Source organism: Aythya fuligula, chromosome 17 (assembly GCF_009819795.1).
Source record: "Aythya fuligula isolate bAytFul2 chromosome 17, bAytFul2.pri, whole genome shotgun sequence".
Taxonomy (NCBI): Eukaryota; Metazoa; Chordata; class Aves; order Anseriformes; family Anatidae; genus Aythya; species Aythya fuligula.
In genome coordinates this window covers 9,355,244-9,370,105 of record NC_045575.1, presented here as the reverse complement: position 1 = coordinate 9,370,105, position 14,862 = coordinate 9,355,244, and the positions used below count along the sequence as shown (strand labels likewise).

Below are 14,862 nucleotides of genomic sequence, written 5' to 3'. Positions count from 1 at the left end.
GTAAGCAACAGGAATCAGCTCTTTCGTAGGAGATGGCTACCTTCTTCTCTGACCTGGTGAGTAGCTGGTCACTTTTTCTCATGTTCTGGACTTTTAAAGAACAAAATTAACATAATACTAAATATCTAGATTGCTTAAAGATTGTGAGCTGTTTGGGGACAGAGGCCATCCTTCTCTTCTGTGTTTAAACATCACCAAGAGGAATGGGGCTTGGGGCTATGAAAAGGTCTTTATCTTGCAAAAGGATAAAATGAAAAATAGCAAAAGTCTTTACAGTTCCACCACTGACAATGCTATTGTACTTTGCCTTCTGAATTAGTGAAAATAATGATAACTAGTAGGTTCTCTTATTATTTTCTGTGGCTATTTCTAAAGTAATGAATGGATTAACTGTTCTCCAAAAGGCTATGAAATACATGACAAGCTTTAAAAGAAATGAGCCTCCCCATTTCATCCACCCAATTACTATCATCCATCAAGAGCTACCATAGTCTGAAACAGGGAAGAAATGATACTAAGCATTTCTCACTCTAATTTTCAACTGCCATCAAGAAGCTATTTTGCTTGCCTTTGTAAGTACTAAAATTGTCAATTTCTAAGCCTATTGCAAAAAATAAATAGGAGGAGGGAGGTGAGATAACTTGCCAATTAGCAAATCCATTGAATCTGAGACAGCATTTTGAAGGAAATTTAGAATCTTCTGGTCCATTAGCTTCTTGGTTCTTGTCATTGATAACCTGGGAAATCCAGCTGTGGGCCAATTAAGTAATAAGGCCTTGAAAGATGGACCTAAGAGCCAGAAAAAGGGAAGTTCTTCTACATGCCTTCCAATCCAGCATTAGTCACATGTGCTTTACTTTGTTCCTGTCTGATTGCATTTTCTACCAGCTTCTCATCATCCATGCACTGGTCTCCAAAACACTGTGAGCTCCTGAAGATCGTGTCTGATGTGAAAACAGCACGGAGCGCAGTGTCCTCTATGCAGAGATGGTGCCACTGTCCTGGGTCTGTGATGTGCTGAGTAAAAAAAGGAAGGGCAACAAAACCTCAGGGACCCTGCACAGCTCCTGATGGGGCTAAAATAACAGTTGGCCTAGGTTCGGTCTGCGAGGTACAGTCTAAGCTGCTGGAGGATAACTCCACCAAGACTTGCAGGCGCTTGGAAGCTGGACAGAAGCCCAGTAGTATCACCTACCTCAGAAAGGTCTAAGTAGTTATGTGTTATGCTTTTCCTTATTTACAGGTAAATTATTTCATTCATCAAAGCAGCCAGCCTATCTCAGTCCCTAATTCTTGACCAAGGCAATTATAGACAGAAAGTATCTCCCAAGCCTCAGACACCCAACCCTTCAATACACAAGCATCTATTTTCAGGTTAAATATGTAGAAAAAGGAAAATATTTAGAAATAAGTGAAATCACAAATCAAAGTCAGGAAGAGTTTCATGTTAGTGCAATTACAGGGGCTATTCCAAATTATTATATTCTCTTTTTAGCTCATGCCTCTCTGAAAGAGGTGAGTATTAAAAGGATCTGTTCTTTATCATGCTTGAAGATACAACACAGGCAGAAACAAAAGCAGTGCATTAACGTGAAATTGATTGAGCTTTTTGTTTTCACTTTGCAGGTTCAGTTCCAAGGACTATTTCAAATGATTCTAGTGCTGGGAATTGGTGGTAGTTTCCCATACGGATTCCATATTTCTGTCATCAACTATCCTTCTGTGGTAAGTAGCTGTCTTCCTGAGGCTGAAATCCCCAAATGGAGAGCCTGAGCTCAAAACATTTGATATATTAAAGTTTCAGCTTCTGTTATAAAAGTTTCTTACTTTAATACTTGTGGAGAATTCTAGGTTCAAACTATTAAAATATAGGTCATAACTGGAAGAACATTAGCTAAAACTGCACTGGTCATTCCCCCAAGATATCATACTTTCTAAGCCAATTTTGAGGTTATGGGGTCTTGCTTTCTGGTGTTTCAGTCTGTCTGGCCTGCCCTACATGTGAGCCCTGCTCCTGTATGCTACTTACTGGCAAAACATGGCCAAATACATGGACATCAAAGTCACAGCTCTACGCTTTCACTACTATGACTGATTCCAGGTGTAAATACAAGATGTCTCATTGCTAGAGCCCCTAAGTGAGAGAGGCATCTTGAATTAACCTCTCTGAATTTGATTTGTGATTTTAGTTCTGCTTCCTCAGCACTTTTTCTTCTGATTTAATTGTAAAAGATGAGCCACTCTGCTAATACACTTCCAAAGCCTTCCTACGATTCCTGAATTTCATCAAATATGACTTTTTAAAACAGGGGGAAGAATGCTAAAAGCACAATTTTTGTCTTTCGAGTTTACTGACTGACACTAATTTGAAGATTTTGCGATGTGATCTCAGCTAACCTATTTTCCCAAGGAAGTTAGTCTCAGAAGAAGTCCAGTATTAGAACCAAAGGCTAGAACTGAAGTACAACAGCCAAAGAATATGAAGGAATCTGACACCACCCACTATCCAGTCAAACACCATTTTATTTTTCAGCACATCAGGAAGTTTATTAATGAAACCTGGATAGAGCGCCATGGCTCTCCCCTCCATCCTGAGACAATCATGCTGCTGTGGTCCTTCATTGTGTCTGTTTATGGGATAGGAGGGTTCCTGGGGAGCCTCTGCTGTGGTTACCTGACTACAAAATACAGAAAGTAAGTGTTTCTTGCTCAATAATCAGAGTACATGAAGTATAGAGAAATATCAAAGTGAATGAGCAAACCTTTTCTTCTTGCTTAAAGCAGCTTGATTGCAGACTAAACTGATTTTCTGTGCCAGCACATCCATCAGTCCCAAACTCTCTTTCCCTATGGCTGGAGAAAGGATTCCTCCCCAGTCTGGTTTGTTCTCAGTGCCTGTGTGTAACACCACTAATTTCATTTGCAGAGAAATTGGCAAACTTATCTGCTTGGTGTGACCCACTTAAAGATCTGCTCCACAACCCACTGGTCCAGAGGCCCCTCATATGGGTCTCAACAAACCATCTTAGCCTGCCTGCAATTGTGTTCTTTCCTATCAGGTAAGTGCCCCCAAGAAATTTCTTGTGGGACACTGCCTCATCCCACACTCCGAGGGTCTCTCCCAAGACTGAAAACAAAATCACGTTCTTCTCCCACGGGTTATTCAGCATGTGATAACCAATTGCTGAATCAGTGTCTTCTAAAGAGAGGACCTCTGTGAGTTCTTAATGCGTGCAAGAGGACCCTTGTCTAGCAAGCATCACAGCAAAACAACTGAGTGCAAAAGACTGATTTGAGCCTGAGACATCGTGGTCATGACCACAGCAGCCCATGGTTTACACAGAGAGTCATGCCTCTGAATAATGCTTTCTGCCATCTCTCATCACCTCTGGCCACATCCATTTGGCCAATAGTGCCTTTAATACGAGCCATTCGAAAATGGGAGCCATAAACTCAGATTGTTTCCAGGGATCAATCTGATGTTTTATGAGGAGTTCCAGTCATTTAAAAGCCCTGGTGACAACCTGGGCCAGTTCTTTCATCTCTTTCCCACTTGGACCATGGAAATGCTGACCAAGTGTTGTGACTGTTTAAAATCTAAGCTAAGAAATATTCACAAAATCAAACACAAAGGATCCCAACATTTTAAAGAACCACTTTTGCTATTCAAAGTCAAAATTGTTTCAGCCATTCCTCAAAAAAAGTAAGAATGGTTGTACCATGCTTCTTGTCACAGCAAAATTAGTCCAAAGAGTACAAGAGATTCTCATTTCACCCTAAATTCTCGTGTTTTGGGTTTGTTTATTTGTTTCAGAAAAAAGTGTCAGATGTTCACCAACCTGATCATGCTGGTAGCTGCACTTCTCATGGCCTTCAGTAAAACAGCCAAGTCCTTTGAGATGATCCTGGCTGGACGCTTTCTCTATGGCGTTGGTACAGGTATGCACTCATGACCCTGTGGAGGGTGAGCATCCTTGCTGTCCCTGATTGTCTCTACTGGTATTGCCATTCTTGGATAATGATTTTAACGTACCCAGAAAATATAACAGGCCTTTTGGAAGAAATTTTAATCCAAATAACAGAGTGAGTGGAAACAGTGGAAGAAAGGATGGAATCAGAAAGTTTAGCTTTCCTCAGCATTTTAATAGTCATTTATCCTCTTCCATCTTAAAGGTTTTTCTCTCAATATACATCCTCAGTATGTAGGAGAGATTTCACCCAAGAAGCTGCGCGGATTTACGAACTCCACAGTTGCTGTTTTTCTGACACTGGGAAAACTCACAGGACAGGTTGTTGGACTAAGGTAAATTCTCCAATCTTTCTATCAGGGTACACGAAAAGTAGTGGCAATCTTTCTGCATCCCCATGCTCTCACTTAGTCAGTGTCTGAGAAACCTTTCCTGCTTCCCCAGAACAGGCCTTATCTTATGCCAGAAGAAAAATTTTGATCAAATTTGAGGCAGACATTGTTTTAAATATAGGAGAAAGAATTTCCTGTTTTCTTCTCCCGTCTACTCCCTTTCTACTAGGGGGCTTCTTAGAAATGTACTATACTTACATGAATAGTCTTAGCAAGATGTTTTGGTCCTGTTGTCAAACAATGGTCAAATCAGTCTCATCAGTTCTTTAGACATCATGTTGGATCCTAATGATCTTTAGAAAGTATTTCAAGATGCCAAAAGAAATACTTTAAAATTGACATAAGTAAAATAGCCACGTTCATGAAATTTGCCAAATCATCCATTCAGGTGTTTGCTCCACTGCACCCTTAGGTGGAATTTGAGCAATCCTCACCACTCAGAAAAAAAAAAAGTTCCTGAACATTCATTTCATTATTTCAGCATAATTTTGTTTCACATACACTTTCCAGGGAGATTTTAGGAAGCGAAGCTTTGTGGCCCTGGTTGTTAGCATCTAGTGGACTTTCAGCATTGGTTCAACTGGTTACTCTCCCATTTTTCCCTGATTCACCATCTTACCTCCTGATCCAGAAGGGTAATGAGGAAGCCTTCAGGAAAGGTAGAGTGTCTAATTTGCCACCTCATTCACTTCACTTCACATGTTAGAGTGCCAAGAAGTGTAGAAGTCAAGAAAGCAGGGCAGAGCTGGACAGCAAAGTGCTAACTTCTAAATGAAACAGTTAAGGTACCTAAAGCAATACACCTGTGTTAACCTGGAAGCTCACTCATACTAAGTTAATCAGTCAAGAAAAGAAACATATATAACACCATGACTAGTATGTCTCACTTTGCTGGTAATATTTCTTTGGAGGAAATGGTTCAGGCAGTTCATTCATTACTAAATAAAACTAACCTAGAAGTTTACTTTGTGTACAATTAAGCCAACTCAACAGTTGAAAGACACTATAGTGACAACCAGAGAGACGAAACTCTTCCGCTTGCCTGCTGGCCTAGCACCAACCAGATGATAGAGGCAGCTAACAAAACCACCACCACCACCCACACCAACGGCGAGGCAGACTGAAGGATTTCATGCACTCACTCCTGATGAGCTGTTCTGGTAGCATAATGCCCTCCCCTCTCTCTCCCCAACAGCCATTAGGAAGCTCTGGGGGGAAGGAGACCATCAAGCAGAAATTGATGACATTATGAAGGAGAAGGCTGCAGTGACAAGCACCAAAACCCTGCGCGTCCTCGAAGTCATAAAAGAGCGGTCTCTGCGCTGGCAGCTTTACATCCTGGTGACTGTCATGACCACCCTGCAGCTCTGTGGAATCAATGCAGTTGAGTGCTCTCTATCCCTAGAACAAGAGCCACCAGGCAGCATTGCAAAACCCTCTGAGTTGCTGTTTGTTCCACCAGCTTAGAATGAGAGACTCGGTATAATTTACATTGGGTGTGACCTTTGGAGGTGGTCTTTTTTCACAATTTCCTCTGCCTTTTTTCAGATATACTTCTATTCTTTCGAAGTATTCCATACAGCCAAGTTTGAAGAGTACCTTATCCCATACGTGTCCCTGGGCGTTGGGTTGTGCGAATGCTTATCTTCTATCTTGTGTGTAAGTCTTTTCAGACTGGAGTTTGAAGGAAAAATTTAATGTGGTCAAACAATTGTACTTTTCCTTTCTTATAACTGGGCTCGGGGAAGATTTGCACAATCTAAAACAAATCTTCCTGCTTCTATAAACCATATGCAGGATGAAAGGCAGCTCTTCTCCCACAGTATTTGCATGACTGGATGTCTTTAGACTTATTTTTATTCTGATAAAATATTTTTTCATTCTGTTACAAACAACTCCTTGAGTAACTGCTATGTGAGAAGACAAGCAGATCCAAAGAGTTGGGGGCATGGCTCCAAGGGAACAGGAGCCTAGATGAGCTGCATCAGCTGATGGTCAGGATTAGATGTGTGTATGTGTGCATGCACAATTTGACATATACCAGCACGCAAGAAAGGGAAGTGTCTAAAGACAGCCAAAGGAAGACTAATAAATACAGCTTTGAAGCTAAGAAAATTTGCTAGGAGTTAAGAGTCTCTCAGGTGGCACAGATTTCTGACTATTATTCAGATAAGGCTTATGAGAACACAGGGCAAAGGCAGGAACTTTGTCATTTGACACGTTTTCTCTTTTTCAGAGCACCCTTATAGAGCGATTTGGGAGGAAGGTGCTGCTGTGGGGAGGATACACACTGATGTGCTCGGTGCTAGCACTCCTCACCATGACCCTGTCACTGCAGGTAACAAGGCAGCAGCCTTCTGGCTGCTCACCCAGCACCAGTCCCCTTCCTGGTCCTACCTCACAGAACATGTACAAAAACTCAAGTCAGTGGCAGAAAATAGAGAGCTCTGCTATTCTGTCGTGTATCTAACAGCTTGGTATCACTGTTTTTTCACCTTTAGCATCAGTTCTTCTGGCTGCACTACTTCAGTGTTATCTTGATCTTCCTCTTCGTTTTCTTCTATGGAATCGGACCATGTGAGTACGAGAGGGAATTTTTGTATCATGTTGGCTGGCAGCACAGCTGGCAGAGGAAGAACAGAGCAGTCCCATGAAAAAAAAATCTAGAAAATAAGGAGGAAAAGGCAGATAGGTGCAAGTGGGGAGAAGGCCTTTCAGCCTCATAGCAGAAGCCACCAGCCAGCAGGCCACCTCTGCTGCCTGTCTGTCATTTCCTACCACTGCCACCGTAAGGATCTTTGGCAGGAGCAAGGTGTGCTGTGGAACTGAGGAAATAAGAATACCTTGTCCGTGTTTTGCTTTTCTTTTTCAGCTGGAGCCACTGTATCTATCATGGTTGAAATCTTCAGCCAGTCATACAGACCATCAGCCTTTCTGATTGTTGGCTGCATCAACTGGATGGGGCTGTTTGTACTTGGGATGATTTTTCCATTGATTGTTGTAAGTGACTCTGACTGGATCCCTCCCTCCAGGCTAATCTCCTTCCGAAAGCTGACAGGGAGCTAAATAATAGCAATAAATTGCAAAGACATGCAAGCTTAGAGCTCTGTCCGAACACCAGGCCTGCTCAAGAGTACCCCAGGCCTGCCAGAGATGCAGCAGTTGGACTCAGATCAAACATGGCCAGTGGAAATTCTTGGTTTAATACTTGCCCTGGTTTGTGTATTGAGCAAACCTTTGAATTTTCATTACTAAGACACAGACCTGCACCTAAGGGCAAAGAAATAGAAATGAGATTCTTATTTTCCTTCCCGTCTCTCTCATTTGCTTGCAGGATAACCTTGGTCCCTTCTGCTTCCTTATCTTTTTGGGAATCCTTGTTTTATCAGCAATTTTCATCTACCTGTACCTTCCTGAGACCAAGGGAAAGTCAATCATGGAAATAAAAGCAGAGTTCAACAAGCTGAATTTTGGAAAAAAAGAAATCTCAGTGACAGAAAATAACTTTCCTAAGGAACAGTTGTTCTGCACCAAACTCTGAATGTCCGGAGGAGAAATTTGCATCTCTTAGAAAAGACAGGAAACAATGTTGGAATAGAACTAAAAAAGAAACATTAAAAACAGACTCCGAGCACTTCTGTGTCTTCTCTTTGTTTTTTTTTTTTTAAATACAGATATGAAATTCATTATGCTGGAGATTTATTTCTTGCTGATCTCTAAACATTTTAACAGGAAATTTTGTCAGTCAGCTTTAAGATCTACTGGATGCAAATTTTTTTTTTCCTAAATAAATACATCTTTTATCTTAGTGTACTTTGTGAAGTTGTAAAACATTTTGTTAATGATCCATAGGGCCCAATCCACCCCGAGACCATATGTAAAGGCTGCCTCTTGACTCTGGATCCACAGCCCTGGGTCTCAGCTGCCCTCCCTTGCTCCCAGGAGCCCTGTCTGATGCCACAGATACCTGAACAAAGAGTTTGTTACTGAACTTGCCTGAGTGAGACCTCACTAGTTCTGAGCAGCTCAGAATCAGAATACTGCCAGCAAATAGTTCAGAGAAGGGCATTTAGAAGTATGTAAGACCAAGCAGAATCATTTAAAGAGGCAAATGGAGGGAAGGAAGGATTAACGTTCATCAGTCGTGAGACAGGGATAAAACACAAGTCTAAAATATCTGTCAGGCTGATAGAGGAAAATCTAGGTGCATGGTTTACTGTGACCCCAGGGAACACAGATTCAAAACTTAGCAGAGGAACTTAGGAAACAGGTTCCAGCTATGGAAACGTTAAAAAAAAAAAAAAAAAAAAAACATTGAAATTGTACTGTCGGACAGTCCTTCAGGAGATGAGGTGGGAGTCTCAGCGGAGAATGTCCTGGTAACTCCAGGCAGGGAGAAGGACCAGCTGAACAGTTCTCAGTGTATGTACAAGAGGTGAAATGGTTCCTGTAAAATAAAGCATGCTCTCAAGAGCCCTTGTGGTGTCAAAGGATCTGGTTTCCGAGCTGGTACATCAGCTTCTGGGAATTACATCAGATGTTTTCAGAAAAGAAAGAGTTTGTTTTGGAAATGTTTTTCTTGTTACATAAGTAAGCTGCAAATAACTAGAGATTGTTGTACCAGTAGAAAAAACAGGTTGTGAAGTTCATTACAAATACAGTATAAGATTTTCCAGGTGACCACTAACAACAGTAGTGTGATTTATGACCAAGTGCTTTGGATTACACCACCTGCTTTCAACAAATCCCTGAAGAAGAGATTCATCAATACCGCAAACAGCAGTTCCTCTCCTTGTGGATGGAGCTGTCATTTGAGTTCATTTTAATGCTTTGACACAGGATACATGCCCTGAAAAGTATTTTTGGACTTTTTTTTTCAGGATTTTCATTATTTTCAGAGCATTTCTGATGCAGGAGAGCCAATCCATTAACATGGACAGTGGATGAATTAAAGGCTTCTTTGTGACAACTTTGTCACAGTTCAGGGGAGGTCTCCATGACATTTTCTGTTATGGTCTATGCCACAGAGAGAGTCCCCAAACTCACAGTTGAGGTGTCCATCTACATTTTAAATAATTAGGAGAATAGTGAGAAGAGGCACATTATATTCATTTCATCCTCAAAAATTCTCTGAAACCCTTGCTTTTCCACTGTTGTTTTTTGTTGTTGTTGTTGTTGTTGTTGTTGGTTTGGTTTGGTTTGGTTTGGTTTGGTTTGGTTTGGTTTGGTTTGGTTTTTTTCAGTCATCCAAACAAGAAGTGTCTTTTTTGGCCACTTTGATTTCCAGAGTGAGAGCAGCCAGCTCCATCTCCTGCAGAAGCTTTACCTGGACTGCCTGCAACAGCAGCCAGCAGCACAGGCGGCCCCTTCTCTGCCGAGGGACTCCTGCTCCCCCCGGAGCAGCAGGGCACGTCACTGCTGGCTATTTAAGGGCTCCTGGCACGCTTTCCTTCTCGGTGGGGTAAACAATCTAGCAGGTGTGTTGGGAGCAAAGCCGTGCTGTGAACGAGGCGAGCTGAAAGAAAAGCCTCTTGCGACCCAAAGATGCCTAAATTCATTGTTAACACAAATATAAGCAAGGACAAAGTTCCCGAGTCTTTCACAGGAGAGCTCACCCAGCAGTTATCAAAGGCAATGGGAAAACCAGCTCAGGTAAGTCGGGATGCTTGCGGTTTCCATTTAGCCAAGTGTGCCTGTGCAATGGGCCATTTCTCAGGAAAGAGCTGCGCAGCCAGCCGGTCTCATTAAACATGTAGGAAATCAATCTCTGCAGTATCTGGCTGAAGGGAGTTATTTCAGGAGCAGGTTTTAGGCTTGTATAAGCCTTATCTCTCCAGAAAACAGGTTAAACCAAAAATGGGAGTAGGATTATTTTTGTTTTCAACCCATGCAGGAAGATAATTGACTACTTCTGTGAGACTGATGTGCTCTACCCCTCTTCAAATAAAATTTCATCAATCTAGCAAACAAATGCTTCCTGTTTGGGGGAGCAGAGGTTGTCCTCTGCCAGTTCTTGCATAACAGCTCTGAATATAAAGCTAGAGGGCAGGGCTGGGATGCAGCTGGGACAGGCTTGTGCAGCCCTGTGGAAGGGACATGTAACATTACTTCGAAATACAGAGGGAACAACAAAGTCTTTTTTTAGGACAGGCAAACTCTTCGTGACAAAGGAGGCAAAAGAAAAGGAGAGAGTCTCCTGGATATATCAGAGAGAAGGAAAGGATTAGGGGGGGCAGGAATGCAGAGCTTTCCTCTCGCAGGAAATGGTACCATCTGAAAAAAAAATCTGATTTTTTAATCAGTGGTGTTTGTTGTTTTTTTCATTATTATTATTATTATTTATTGGAAATAACATTTCAATAAACATTTTCAAACCATTTAAGGTGAAAATAATGGTGATTAATATCTCAGCTTGTTTTTTTAAATAGTAACCTGCTTCTGGGATAGGTGTTTAGAGGTGTGTGTGTACCTACAAGTGGCATGCAGCGAGCTTAGAGCACAGGGTGTCCAGCTGGGGAGAACGGGGCTGGAAAAGTGGTACCTCAGCAGGATCCCCTTGGTTCATCCTGCGCTGCTGTGGCTGGATGCACCTTGCACCCAAACAAGCTGTAAATGGCAGCCAAGGCTAATTACCCAGATGCTTCCTGGTACTCAGGCTTGCTTTTTTTACGAGGGGGTTAATTGCTGCTGAATTCCAACGATGCGCTACTAATAAACGTGGGTAAGAACAGAAGCCAAATGGGTGCCAAAGGAACTGATCCCTGGATTCCCCAGTGTGTGGATGTGACACTACGCATTAGCAGCAGGGAGAACTGCAGGCTGCTCGTTAATGGTAACATGGATACTTTCTTCCAGTTTTCCTGCTATCAAGAACAAAAGCAGGATTAAGCTGTATTTTGTTTAACGAGGGGGGTGTTGGTCTAGACCTCAGCTGTGTCAGTTCACATTTACCTCAGCAGGGAAGACTGCAGCAGGAGCCAGTGAGGTGCAAAATCTCTCAGGAACGTGGGGCTGGAGCAATGCAGTTGCAAACCCCGGCAGCATTCACTCATCCCTGCATAGGCAGGGAGAGCCTGGTGGCTTGGAGCAGATTCTGTCTGTTTTGCATGTCACTGAGTGCTCAGCACCTGAACTTTCCACCCCAATCTCATGGGCAGCCAAGACAATGCTGCTACAGGGTCCTCCTCCCAACGCTGTACTTGGGCAGAGCGTCCAGAGCCCATCTTCCAGTATGGGACTGGGTGCTCTGGGGTCAAAGCCTGCAATTACCTACAGCGTTCACTGCAAGACTGCAACATTTGTCAGGCACTGGGCACTGCTAGGATCCCCTCCTCCCTAGGCATGCCTCCTGCCCCATTCTGAATGCTTCAGCAGGGTCTGCCTACACAGCAGACTCTGGACCACCCACTGCTTCAGTTCTGCCTTTGTTTCTCCATGTCCTGGCTTCACTCCTGGCCGCAGGAGGAGCAGAGGTGGTGCTGGCTAGCCAGGGGAAGTTGCTCAAGCTCAGGAAGGGGCTGTCCTGCACATGAGGTGCAGTGTGTCCATCCGCCCCCCACCCCAATTATCTTTACCTGAACAGAGTAATCATTAGGAACGGAGACTCCCAAGCCTAGCTGTCATGATGCCTTGTTCTGGCCCTTAACACAGAAGGGAACGTCTCAGAAGAATGCAAGCTTGTACAGTTGGGTACCAACACACAAAAGCCTTGAGTGTAGCAAGCAAGGCTTGGAGGACAAAGTCTTCAAGAAGAAGACAGAAGGCAGGGAAAGATCGGTGCTCCACTGTAACTTCACAAGCGCACGAGTGAACCTATTTGCACTGCAGAAAGTGGTAAAAAAATATCTGTAACTGCCAGTGACCGTCCTTTTCAGTTTCATGTGTTGCTAGTAGTTTTAGCTAGGAAAGCAGCCATCAGTTCTATCCCCAAATTGTATATTATGAGAGTACTTTTTACCTTCTCATCTCTGTGACTTGCAGAAAAACATTCAGGAGATCTGAGAGTGCAATGAAGTACATACAAGAAAAATTCAAAAGCCTAAGTAATGGCATCTGGGATTTTGCGATTTTCAAAACTTTTCCTAACATGGCAAAGGAAGATAATACTCCTCTTTTTTTTTTCTTTTCTTATTTTTTTCCCCAACAGTATCTAGCAATACAGATCTCTCCTGATCAGGTGATGTCCTTCGGCGGCTCCACAGCCCCCTGTGCTATGTGCTTTCTTTACAGCATTGGGAAGATAGGAGAGCAGGAGAACAAGGTCTACTCCAAATTGCTCTGTGACCTGCTGAACAAACAGCTGAAAATACCATCTGACAGGTGAGCTCACACAGCAACTTGTCTGATGTGACTTTGCACAGATTGTCAAAGCTCTTAGTCCCAAACTTGTCCTCTGGTGTTTTCCTGTTAACATACTCCTTGAAGATGCTAAATGCCAAGTCAATAGAGCAACTCTTCAATTAGAAAGAGGAAAGGAGCAACTGCATGAGCTGCAGAGCCCAAAAGCTGTAAAATCTTAGTTAAAAGCGATGGAGGTTCAGGTACCATACATGCACAAGCCCAGGTACAGATACATTTGGTGATTAGAGTAATATCTGCCAACACCTCCTCACTGTCAGTGTGATACAGGTGGAGGTCTCTTGTAAGAGCTTTGATTTAGATAGAAGCATTTCTAGTGCTTCTCCTGAACGTACACCAATCTGCCCCAGAACTGACTTCGTGTCACTTTACTTTAGATATAGCATCCTGAGATTGCCTTAAAACAAGAAGCAGAAAACCACTCCCAGCTCCAGGATGCAAGTGGACAAGGCATCTGGGGTTACAACACATGAATTTACCTTCCAGAAACTGCAGGAGGCAACGTGCAGCTTGCAGAGAGGTGGTGTGGCCCTGCGATGTGCTGAGCTCTGGGGCCAGGCAGCAGCAGGACCATGTCCTGCTGCAGGAGCACCCTGGCCAGCTGCAGCGCTCTCCTCTCAGCAGCTAACAGCACCTCTCTTCTCTTTCAGGATTTATGTCAGCTTCTTCGAGATCAGTGCTGCCAACGTGGGCTGGAACAACACCACCTTTGCTTAAGTGCTCTGAGGTGGTGAGAGCTTATTCTGAACACACACCGTGATTTTTGCACACTGCAGCTCTAGTTGTGTTATCTGTGTATGCCATGAGTGTAAAAGCCAGGGGTGCTGTCCTAACATCTTGTCTGCTGCCTCAATAAAAGTAGAAGAACAGCGGGAACCTTTACACCTGAGATTCTCCTTATCCTGGAAGGGCCTGTGGCTGAGATGGGAGGGTGCTTTCTTAAAATATTCCTAATAGACCCTTGTCTTTAAAACAGTTTCTCCTTTTGAAGATGAACACTCCATTTGGGTTCATTCTGAGCAGTCTGAACAAACTTAATCAAGTCAAGATAGTTCTGTTTTCAAAATATGCGTAAATGTACGTCGGGATGTGGCTATTGATGTGGTGCATGGACCTCACTTCAAAAGGGGGAACGCAGGGTTGTGTTTTATTGAAAAGGGCTGGGTTGCAGTCCAGGTCCTCCTTAGATCCTACACTAGGCAGACATCTAGCTGCTCAGCAGAGACGCTCGTGCTGCAGGAGTCTCCCAGGGTTCACAGCAGACAGAGGGAGTAAGTGGAAAAAACCCACTGTCTGCTGTCCTGCCCTCCCCTTTCATCCCTTGAGCAATCTGCAATGACAATGAAGATTAGAGCACGGCTCAAAATGAGGGAGACACAGTGAGCTATTCCCAGATGTCAAAGTGGTGAATTATGAAAGGAAGACTTCCACTTAAATACTATTCAAGCCCTGGGTCAGATAATATAATTTGCTTCCAAAGGAAAATAGAAAGATTGAATGCAGAACTATTTCCTGGAGCTCTGAGATCAGGTGTCCTTTTTTTTTTAGAAAAAAAAAAAAATATTTTTTTTGGGGGGGAAGAATAGCCCCCATCTCAGCTTGTTCACCCCTACTTAAAGCCTTGCAGAGTCGCCCACTGAGGAAGGCATGGCACGAGGTAGGTGTTCTTTCAGCAGAATTGCTCATAGACAATGGCTACAGGGCCCCTCAACACAGCAGGACCTTGGCTGAGGAGGCCGTTCCCTTCTCCAGAAATCAGTCTGCCTTTCTCACTGAGCCAGCAGCTCAGAGCACCTCCTCTGTCTGCTCTTGGAGGCACGGCACCGGCATCTTCTGATGTTCTCCTGCCTCCTTCTCCCTGGCCCAATGGCTCTGTGCTCTGGCTCTGACTGCAGTGAAGCCAAGCATGTCCAACCACAACCAGCAAATGCCCCTGCTATTTGCAGTCAGGCTCCAGGGAAGACCCCAGGCTCCAGCCAACTCCCATCTCTGCTGAAGCCTTTCTGTGCTAGATGCTTTCTGAGTTATTCTCAGAGCATCCAAACACTGACCTGCATGTTCCTAAGGTAACTCTGAGACCAAGTACAGTCAAGACCACCTCTACTTGTTAACAACCATGCTTTATGCTAATAGGGAATATGAAA

At 43.5% G+C, this 14,862-nt stretch overlaps 2 protein-coding genes across 2 annotated transcripts; both read left to right on the top strand.

Annotated features, from left to right (window-relative positions):
- The first annotated feature begins 32 nt into the window (after positions 1-32).
- On the top strand, positions 33-7,901 carry LOC116496321 (solute carrier family 2, facilitated glucose transporter member 11-like). Its single transcript, XM_032199305.1, has 12 exons — positions 33-56; positions 1,627-1,725; positions 2,534-2,694; positions 3,815-3,939; positions 4,174-4,303; positions 4,871-5,019; positions 5,556-5,743; positions 5,909-6,019; positions 6,597-6,698; positions 6,862-6,937; positions 7,233-7,360; positions 7,695-7,901. Exons 1-12 carry the CDS (start codon positions 33-35, stop codon positions 7,899-7,901), a joined length of 1,500 nt encoding a protein of 499 aa, XP_032055196.1.
- A 2,003-nt stretch (positions 7,902-9,904) lies between these two features.
- On the top strand, positions 9,905-13,435 carry LOC116496358 (macrophage migration inhibitory factor-like). Its single transcript, XM_032199388.1, has 3 exons — positions 9,905-10,012; positions 12,507-12,679; positions 13,369-13,435. Exons 1-3 carry the CDS (start codon positions 9,905-9,907, stop codon positions 13,433-13,435), a joined length of 348 nt encoding a protein of 115 aa, XP_032055279.1.
- Positions 13,436-14,862: the final 1,427 nt, after the last annotated feature.